Source organism: Epithele typhae (genome assembly GCF_022376455.1).
Source record: "Epithele typhae strain CBS 203.58 chromosome Unknown BXZ73scaffold_295, whole genome shotgun sequence".
NCBI lineage: Eukaryota > Fungi > Basidiomycota > Agaricomycetes > Polyporales > Epitheliaceae > Epithele > Epithele typhae.
In genome coordinates, this window is record NW_025954486.1 from 1,624 (window position 1) to 12,016 (window position 10,393).

Here is a 10,393-nt window from a genome sequence, read left to right on the forward strand (position 1 = left end):
ACCTAACCGCGTCAAAAACGAGCTCCGAACCGTCAAGAGATGGGAGCATCAAGTAGGTGATGTGGGGGGCGATCTTGTGTCGCACAAGACGACGTGCAGCGGGACGACGGCGGGTCGCATGGTGAAACGGGGCGGCTCGTTAGAAAGAGGGTAGAAACGCGCATAAAACAAGCCCGAGATGTCGTTGAACGGTGGAGAACTCGGAGGAGGGTAAGGTAATGAGGGTGCGGGCTCGGGGTGTGGCAGTCGGGCGCTCGGAGGAAGAGAGCCATCAAACGCGGGCGCTCGGAGTTGAACGACCACCTGCAGGCGGGCGCTCGGAGTTGAATGACCATCAAAAGCGGGCGCTCGGAGTTGAATGACCACCTGCCAGGCTGCAGGTGGGCGCTCGGAGTTGAATGACCACCTGCAGGCAGGCACCCGGAGTTGAATGACCATCAAATGCAGGTGCTCGGAGTTGAACGACCACCTGCCAGGCTGCAGATGGGTGCTCGGAGTTGAATGACCACCTGCAGGCGGGCGCTCGGAGTTGAATGACCATCAAACGCGGGCGCTCGGAGTTGAACGACCACCTGCCAGGCTGCAGGTGGGTGCTCGGAGTTGAATGACCACCTGCAGGCGGGCGCTCGGAGTTGAATGACCACCACACACAGGCACTCGGAGGAGGAGAGCCATCAAATGTGGGCACACAGAGTTAGTATGCCTATGGCAGTGTGTATGCCCATGAAATTGGGTGCTTGGAGGGTATACAGCCATCAAAAATAGGCATTCAGAGTGTGTATGCCCATGGAAGTGGAGCACTCAGAGTGCTATATGTGCACAAGAATCATTGTGTGCTTCACATGCATAGGATGTATTACAAAGAATGGGGAGACATGTGTGGCACAAAAAAAATCCTGGGCGAATGTCAAACAGTGGAGAACTCAAAGTGGGGTAGGGTGGCAGTTGGTGGATGGGGTGTAATAGTAGTAGCAGGTGCTCAGTGCATACTATACTATGAACCAGGGTGGGTGGTCTGCACACATGTGTGATTGAGAACGGGCACTCAGGAGTTGGTGTACATACCATGGACATGAATGGGTGCTCAGAGAAAATACTAGTAACCATAAGCAAGGGTGAGAACGTGTTTGTATATATGTATATGTTACAGTCACGGAGCGCAGGAGCATGGAGGTCGGGCAAGTCGGAGACGAGCAGGAAGTCAGGTCGGATTAGAGGGACACACTTGACCTCGGGGAGGCTCATGATAGCGGGGGAGACGGGTAGGAGAGGTGACAGGGAGGAGCTAGGAGGCAATCGCAAAGCGAGACGGTAGGTGCGGGAATGGTATATAAAGCTAATGATGGTGGACGACTCTCATATGCTAAGGATCTGTAGTGGGTGCACACCAAAGCTTGTAACCATACAGGTGCAGCAGGCTATAACATATATAAATTTATAGTAGCCACAGTGGCAATACACGGGATAAGCGCTGTGCCAATATGAGTGGCAGCCTAAGCAACAGGCTTATACAAGTGGTAGCCTAAGTGACAGGCTCATATGAGTGGGAGCCCAAACAACATGCTCATACAAGTGGCAGCCTAAGTAACATGCTCATATGAGCGGTAGCCTAAGCGACAGGCTAATATGAGCAGCAGCCTGGGCTACATGATAATAAAGCAGTAATAGTAGTGGCATAGTAACAATGCTATAGACAGGCAGTGAAAGGCGGCTTACACAGGTGGCTGTGCACTCATATGAGTGGGAACAGAGGCTACAAAGCGCCCACTCATATGAGTCCACCCGAGCGGTATCCCTGGGCTACAGTGTCAAAAATATGACTGGTATCCCTAGCTACAATAGCGGCATGCACTCGCACTCCGGCGTCGCGCACTCGGGCAGATGGGCGATATGTTGTGTCGTCGTCGCTGGGAGCATGCGAACGTGGCGAATGTGATGTTTCGCCGCGTGCAAGTGTTGAGCTCGAAGGGCGAGACGGGATTGGGGTGTAGGGACGGCTGCGTGTCGCGCCTGCAGTCATATCGAGGGCTGCAGACGACGACGACGCGCCGAAATGGTCTTGTTGGGGCGACCTGTGACTCATAGTATTCAGTAGACCTCGTGTAGAGGTAGCGGGGAGTCAAAAAAGATGTAAAATGACAATATACGATCGCACCGGTGCCAGACTCGTCCAAACCTTCGATTGAGGTAACGAATACAGCGGTAGTGCGGGTAGAGGTAAGCTCGCTTCCGTGGGACGCGCGTAGAGTACATAAGAGTCCGTATGGTCTCAGATCGCCCGATCTGATGGCCGAAGTTCGGCGAAATACTTCGCCGAAGTCAAGACGCCCGAGCCCTGCTCGCAGCGTGGCCGAAATTCGGCCGGTACGCCGAACTCCGGCACCGAAATCCGGCACGTGCGCGCCCTGCGCGCCCGTACCTTAACACCAACCCCTGCACCAAGGTCGCCACGAAGACGGGATAGGTGGTGAAGGTTGCGGGAGACGACATTGCGCAGAAAGGGGCTGTTGTACTCTGCCCCTTTTCGCTCCGCAATGGCCTGCAGAAGCCGGTTGAAGTACTCCTGTATCAAGTCGGCAGCTGCAAAGCTCCCGGGACGCCCCTTGATGTTGACGACAAGGCTCGAAAGGATGGCACGGCGTAGTTCTTCACTTGACTCCAGCTCGAGAGCACAGAAGAACTCGAGGAGATAGGATGTGTAGTTGCCATGAGGGGAGCCAGCGAACGTAAACAACATCACCTAACAGCATTATGGCTAGGTCAGCGCGCAAGTCGTGCAGTCCAGGACGAACATTAGACTCACTTTCATAGCCTCGTATATACGTCCGACATCGCCTTCATCAATAGCAAACAGGCACTCGCGCAAGGTCAAGGTTTCGCGCATGAAATCGATCGCATCAGCAAGGACACGATCTCCGTTGAAGGGTTTTGGTGGCTTCTGTGACTTCTTCCCCTTCTTTGCAGTTGGGGGTGTAGCGAGGTCGGAGCTTGCACCGTCAGACTCGACCGCGACCAGAGCAGCTGGCCCAGGAGGGAGCACAAGCGCTGGCCATGGTGTGCCTTGAGGGATGCAACTCTGACCTGTCTTACAGCCTGCAGCGCAGTCTTCTCTGTTGTGGAAGTGCACAGGTGCCGTGGAAGGGAGAGCGGATGAACTCCGAGTCGTGCCGGGCGTAAGCGCCAGTCCCGAAGTGCCGCCCTCAAGAGTAAGCGCCGTCACGGTCGCGCGCGCGCGCGCGTCCGCTACCGGAATGGGTGTTCCCGTCTCGGAATCCTGCAGTGAGGCACCATAAGGACTTGCAATGGGACCTGTCTCGGTTTGTGTGATGGGGGCTGGATGGGCAGTGGCAAAGCCTGCCGCAGCTGGAGCTGTGTCGACCGTGATGTGGGCGCCTATATCACACGCAAGTGCGCGTTCTCCGGCCAGGTGTGTGCAGAACATATGATAGACGTTGGCAGCGTCGCGTCCCAGAGATTTGAAGGGTGGTACTGTTTCGAGACTCGAAAAGTGTGTGAAGATGTCGTCACAGCTGTAATAGACCCTGTTGGACACGGTGCGTCAACATCATGCATAACTACAACACATAACTTCCCTGTCACCACTCACCGGAAACAGTCCAGAATGTGCGCATCGTGCGTTGTCTCCACAATCTCCAAAGCCTGATTGAAGTCAGGTTTCTTGAGGTTCGAGGGAGGACGTCGGTGTAGCTTTGCCGCGCTATACCCGAGTTTCGATGGGTCCTTGGTCACGAGGTTGTCCCAGTGCGTGGAAACGATGCGACTGAGGTCAGTCCATGCGGTGTGCCAGGGTGCGAGAACAGGTTCGATTGTCCGGAAGCTCTCGAAGTCGTTGTCGTGGAAGCGCAAGTAGTTCTTGAGTTGGATGGTGCGGTCAAAGGTGAGGCCATCGCCAACGACGAAGGTGACCCGGCGCTTGGGCTTGGTGTTGTCCTGGCCCGTTTGATCGAGGAAGTCGATGAGAGCGTCCTTGAGCTCGCTAGTAATGGTCTCATTCTTCGCGCAGGAGCCGAGCGGATGAACAGGAGAAGCATGGGGGCCAGCGGGATCTTCTTTGCGTCTTGGCGATAAACTGCGGACACATCGGTCTTGTACCGCGCAAGCTCCGGAATGTAATCGACGAGGGTGCGCAACAGCCCAAGGGTCCCGACCGTCCTGAGATGATCTTGATCAATGAGCTTCAAGAGCTGCGTGACTGTCACCGAAGCGCGGAGATTCTCGTCCAACCGACGCTGCTTGTCGTCGAAGTCGAGGGCTGATGGGGAGACGTGCGGCATCTCTACAAATGTCGCGGCCATGCCAATGCTGATGCCGCTGACGCGACCGACGCACGCGTCGCGCTGCCGGAGGTAGTTCTGCACGTTTTCTGTGATGATGCAGACAGCGGTCTCGGGGCGGGCTCCAAGTTCACGGACATATGCCGCATCTTCTTCTCCGAGCCTTGTGAGCATGTGCAGTATGGTGGAGTATGCGGGGGTGAGGCCGAGACGGGACGTGTAAGAGAACTGCTCAGCATGAGCGCAGAGCGAGAAGTAGAGGAAGCCGTTTGCGGAAGGCACGAGGCTGGCGCGATTCGTCCGGGAGAAGTCAAGACTTGAGATAGCGTTGGATACGACCTAATCAGATGAGCACGAGAGCTTCTCCGGGAGAGAACGCGCTCACCAGCTCGGGAGGACGACGTTCGCGTAGGGTCACGGGGTCCAAGTTGTCGGCTCCGGTAGGCAGCTTCTTCGCATTTCGGTCCGCGACAGAGACCAGGAGGTCCCATAGAAGTGGCTGATGCTGTTGGATGATGCCAGTCGCAGTCTTGAACGTAGTGGCACCGATGTCGACCCACTGCAACCTCTCGCCTTCAGGAGCATCAGCGGTGGGCTTGCGTGCGGTATGCAGACCATGATCAGGCTTCACGGCAGCCTCCGCTTCTTTGACGAGGATGCGTTGCACACGATCTACTGCAAAGCGCGTGAGGGCCACACGAACGGGAATCGGATCCTCCATGGCCACGGAAACTTTGGTTTGAGCCCATGAATCAGCCACATGTCTGGTACTACGCCCGTCGGGGTGCCTCATCCACAAATCCAACAGTTTGGCAGGTGTACAACTTTTATTAACGCCCCTTAGAAAAGTAGACACCGCCTGGGCATGTCTACTCTCGCGATGTACATCATCTCCATAACGAAACAACTCCAGCAGGAACTCGCCCACGTTCCATTTTGCATCCTCATAGATACTCTTGATAACAACACTCAACTTGTCTCCAGCCCGTGTATACCCGCGCGTGGTCCGCGCCTTCACTTCCTGAGTCGTATTCTGGTCGGGTGCGCGGCCGCAGGTTGGGCAACAGGTGAGAGGGAGAGCGAAGGCGGACGCGGGGTCTGAAAGAATGGGAAGGGAGGACGGGGGTATGTTCTCCTTTCGGGCACGCTTCTTGGGTTCGCGCGAGGCGTTAGTGGACGAGCGCGAACGTTTGGAAGCTGGGGGCGGAACTGTTGAGCCCCGAGGATGCATGGATGGATAGCGAGGACATACCTAGTACTGATGGAGAACGCGGGGACGCATGGCAGGTGGGACTGTACTGCGTGGCAACAAAGCCCTCGTGTGCCCAGTTTGCAAAGACGGAGGGTGTGGGTGTGGTGCAGAAAGTCGGAGAGTGGGGGACGACGCTGCGCTGCGCAGGGGTCGAGGGTCTGGGACCGCGTCGGAGTGGAGTGGACGGGACTGAAGGGGGATCTGGTGGCCGGTAGGGTCGAAATGGAGAGGCCATCTCGTCATTCCAGCGCAGAGGCGTGGACGACATGGAGAGGGCAGCGGACGCACAAGAGAGACCAGCTCGATGAGCGCGTCGCGCGCGCTGCGGCCTGCGGTGGCAAGATGTCTGGACCGCTCGCGTAAGCCCAGTACCATATCCAGTAATGGCTTCCTTATCCGGAAGTCGCTTCCTTATCCGGTCGAGAACGGGGAGCGCATAATTTCAAATGGGGGACCTGCGGTATCGGGGGCGCGTCTGCTAGCAGACCTTTGATAGTAGAAGGGCTGCCTAGGGGAGACTAGGAGGAGCCCAAGCACATTGCCTCCCCGATCGCGCCCTACAACCCCGAGGTCCGACATGAGCATCAACTTTCCAACTTTTAGTCCGGCGTAGTACGACGAGCCACCAGATTCCAAAGTGCTTCACCGAGCACGATTCGATGACGTCGCGCGGCTTCCATGTCAGGAGGCGGCGGTAGGGCACCTTCCGTCTTTGCTCTCGAGCAGGTCAATTTTCCTCATCTCTGCCATTCTCGCCCATGTCTCATCTCTCGTAGCGACCCCTTGAACCTCCTTCTCCCCAACCCCCTCGCCGGCATGATACACAAACTGTACGAGGTCTGGATCACCTGCGACGGCAAACCCCTCCCCGAGTACTCTGTGCGCCCTCAGGGATCTGACGGGCGACTCGCGACGTGCTACATCCCCAGCGAGAGCGCAAAAGTGAGCACCGTCCTCGCCCAATCGTTGCACACGAAGCGTTCTCACACGCCCTGCAGAACTTCGCAATCCACTGGCACGATCGCGCAGCCACCGACGACCTCAGCCTCCTCTTCGACATCGACGGCCAGCGGCTCTCTGTCGGCAAGTTGTGTCGTGCGGGGAGGTGTGGGCGCAAGGCGGGGATAGTGACGGCTGCTGGCGCGCGCGCGTTCATGTTCTCGGAGCTGATGACCACCGGTGCGTTTTGCATGTGGCTATATGCGTCCCCAACTCGAGCCTATGGTGCCCACCGACCCCAGACGACGATGCCGGCGCAGGGCCCATCCACCGAGACCTGGGCTCCATCAGAGTCAACCTCACCCGCGTGCGTTCCAACGCGAGCCAGGTCGACTTCCTCTCGGAGCAGTTCGCTGGAGTGGGGCCTGTCCACGAGCGAAGCAAGATGTCCGGGACGCATGGCGTAGGGTGAGTGAACCCCGCGCAGATGTCTGCTCACATACTGAAGCCGACCCTAGACTTGGTCACGTCCACTCGCCCCGCACGGTCGCGAAGCGCAAACACGTCAAGGCACCCAAGCCGGTTGATCCCTCTGAAGGCTGCATCGCGGTCTTCGTGTTCAACTACAGGCCATATGGTGCGTCCGCGTTCATCTCTTGCGCGATCAAAGAACGGAGGCGAGACGAGTGCGGGTGTAGGTGTATTCGGATAATCGTGGTTCGAGCCGGACTACAGGCTGGCTATATGCACACGTCCCCGTCCTTTTATTACCATTTCTTCGGATTTAGTCCACGTATAGCACCGCTCACGCGTCTTCCTCGATCCCAGCTGTGCTGCAAGCACAAGGAATCGTACCCCTGATGACGCATTTCCCTTCAAGACCTCTGTCGGTGGAGGATGACACGCCTGTCCCTGACCTCGTCGAGGTGAAGAAGCGCAGCTGCTCGCCTGACCTTCACACTGTTATAAAGCGTTTTCAAGAAAAGGATGAATACAGCACTTCGTCTGATGAGCAGGACCTGATCTTGTCGCCTGCAAAAGCAAAAGCGTCTGAGTCGGATGACGAACTTGAAGCGCTGCAGGCAAGCCTTCGCTCACTCAGAGCCCCGATCAAATCTGACCGTGGTTCAGCGTGAGCTCAGCGACATGCAAGAGAAGTTGGCGAAGGCGATCTTGAAGGGAGAAAGCAAGTCGTTGAGCCCGAAGAAGGAGAGGGCGTCGGTCAGCCCGAAGATCGAATGGGCATAGAGAAAGACCGCAGCAACGTCTCGCGCAGACCCTGGACAACCTGTAAACTTACACAAGCGTCGCCGCACGTCGCGCGACTCCCTTTCATGCACCAGTAAATGAGTGCAAACAGAGGAGCTGCAAGCACGCACCTCGAGGGCGCAACACAGTGAACGTGTCGAAAGGTAGGGTGAAATCCGCGCCAGGCCCGCTTCTGTTCGCTTGCGGACCTCGAGGTCCGCGCGCCACGTCTCCTCTACAGGCGTTAACCACGGGTCCTCTGGAACGTCGCCGCCGCACCCGCGCACACGTCCATGAGCGGTCACGGTGGAGGCACGGCGGCGTGCGTCGGGGCCACGCGCCCAACGCGAGGCAGAGCGCGCGCGAGGGGAGCGCGAGCACGCGTGCACGACTCTGAACCTGATCGCCTTGTAGGTACCGAAGTGCTGGATGTTGAGGGCGAGCATGGTGTCGCGGCGCAGCTTCAGCCCCGCGATTCCTGGGCGACGCAGGACTATGTACTGACAGAAGATTGAGAACTCGTGCACTGGACTCCGCAGAGTCTAGATTCGGGAGAGGAATGCACCGCGACATGACGTCAGCGTGTGCAGGCTACAGTAGCTAATCGCCAGGTGCATCTGTTCCGATAGCTACTCATCAGGTACAGATGCACCTGGTCTTATCAGGATGGTTGCATCCATCATCATATGTAATAGACACCCTTAATAATTATTGTTCTGTGAGTGCAGATGCATCTGTTCCGGGTACGGATGTATCCGTCCTCGGGGCAGAATGTGGTACGTATGCGAGCATGAGTCCGCGCGTGGGCCGCATCGTCCACATGTCAGTGTAACGCATGAGCACGAATTCGTGCCACGCGCACCCATATTTCGCTGCGCCTCGGTGTGCGCACTAATGAGATGTTTGTCGCGCGGCTAGTAGCAAGCTCGCGCACCAAGCGCGAGTCCGAGCGCGCTCGCGTCCACACCGTATTTTCCTGTCCGCTTCCCCAGAAGACGTGCCCGGGGCTCCGTCGCGTGTGCGAGGGGTGCACGCAACTCAGCCGTTGCACGCGCGACTCCACCAGATGCACACAAGGGTCCCATACAACCGATTACAACAAACTGTTCATTGTCGACGGTTGTGCAAAGTAAGTACAGGCGCATTTTAGAGGCCGGGGTAGCGCTCCAACTCGTCGTCGTGGACGACTGCCCGAAGAGCCTATGGATGGGACAGTAAGATAGCGGAAATGGCAAGCGGCGGTCCCGACCGGACACATTCACCGGGTCGGGACAGGGCCTGCGTGGGCCAGTGCTGCAGGCGACGGGCCCGCGCGACCTCGGGGCGCTGGAAATACACACGGAGACAATGGGCGCAACGCACCCATGGTCCTCCGTGTGCTCCAGCGCCCTTCCCGCTGTGGACGTCCTTTCCCGCCGATCCAACGCGGGAGCTCTTCCTCTTCCCTTGTGCGGTGGGAAGAGAAGGCGCACCCGGCGGTGTAGCATCTTGAACCGAGGAGAGGTCATCGGGACCCGATACCATCCGTGTCGACATCAGGAGGCGTGGAGGCACGCAAATATACGGGCGCGGGAGAGGGCGTTGGCGCGAGAACGAGTGAGGATGCGCCGGTAGATGTGGTTGTGGGAGGGCGTTGGTCAGGTTATAGAAGCCGGGATAGAGCGCCGGAGACCGAAGGCGAATTAGAACGGGACCGGGTAGGCAGTAGTGTAGGGGAGACCTCACCTGTGGGGGGCTGGGCGGGCATCGCAGGTAGATATACCAGAGGCCGGTGGAGGAGGCCGCGTGAAGACGAACATCCGACACAAGTACGTCGCGGAGCATACTATATGCTCGAACGCGATGGAGGGTGGGTGCTTCTAGTCGAGGGCGGCGGGTATGAGGTGAGTAGAGTAGGGCTTGTGCACCGCGTGGAGAACGACGCACATGTTTGAACAGTGTGGAGCCCACGGGTGGGGTGAGGGGGTGGAGAGGATCTCAGCCCGCGAGGACTCTCGCGAGGCTCACACACGCGATCGTCCAGGCGTGCCGCGACTGAGGGCAAGAGCCACGCGGCGACGTGGACCATCTCGCGACGTGGCTGCACTTATGAAGCCACGAGCACGTGTGAAGGTGCTGGGGAGGAAGGGAGGGCGCTGCCGGTTCCGGGATGCAAGAAAGCGACGAGGTGAGGGTGGACAGTTGAAGATGAGGCAGTGATCTGGCCGGCCCAGAGGCGCCACTCGAGAGCTTCCCCGAGCGCGCATTCGCAGCGCCCGATTTCCCGTGGAGGAAGACGTGCAAGCTTCACCCACGCACGATTGGACTGCGAACGATCTTGCATAAACTTGGAGGCGAGTATGAGGCAAGCCAGGAAGGTGCAGCGGGGACAACACAAGGGGGAGGGGAAGCGGGGAAGCGGGGGCAGAGAAGTGCTGCAGAGGGAGGGCCGACATGATGCGCGGGCGTCGATGTCTCTGTCGCCTGTCACCGTCGCAAACGGTTAGAATGGTGTTGCTGAGATCGTGGGAGATAGAGCTGACAATGCGAGGCTCACCGACGACACCTTGCACAATCCTGGGCTCGACGGAGGACAGATGATCCAGTCTTCTTGGTGCGGAGGATGTCGGGGATCTTGGCGCGAACGGCCTCCAGATAGCAAAGCGCGGTTTGGAGGACA

At 58.0% G+C, this 10,393-nt stretch overlaps 2 protein-coding genes across 2 annotated transcripts; one reads left to right on the forward strand and one right to left on the reverse strand.

Annotated features, from left to right (window-relative positions):
• Positions 1-1,580: 1,580 nt before the first annotated feature.
• BXZ73DRAFT_84309 (uncharacterized protein) lies at positions 1,581-5,016 on the reverse strand (the record flags this gene model as incomplete). Its single annotated transcript, XM_048023974.1, has 6 exons — positions 1,581-1,643; positions 2,432-2,740; positions 2,804-3,542; positions 3,608-4,090; positions 4,114-4,634; positions 4,681-5,016. The coding sequence occupies 6 exons, from the start codon at positions 5,014-5,016 to the stop codon at positions 1,581-1,583; spliced, it is 2,451 nt and encodes an 816-aa protein (XP_047870697.1).
• A 1,209-nt stretch (positions 5,017-6,225) lies between these two features.
• On the forward strand, positions 6,226-7,622 carry BXZ73DRAFT_84310 (uncharacterized protein; the record flags this gene model as incomplete). The annotated part of the gene is made up of 5 exons (XM_048023975.1): positions 6,226-6,489; positions 6,546-6,726; positions 6,807-6,954; positions 7,005-7,123; positions 7,315-7,622. The coding sequence occupies 5 exons, from the start codon at positions 6,226-6,228 to the stop codon at positions 7,620-7,622; spliced, it is 1,020 nt and encodes a 339-aa protein (XP_047870698.1).
• Positions 7,623-10,393: the final 2,771 nt, after the last annotated feature.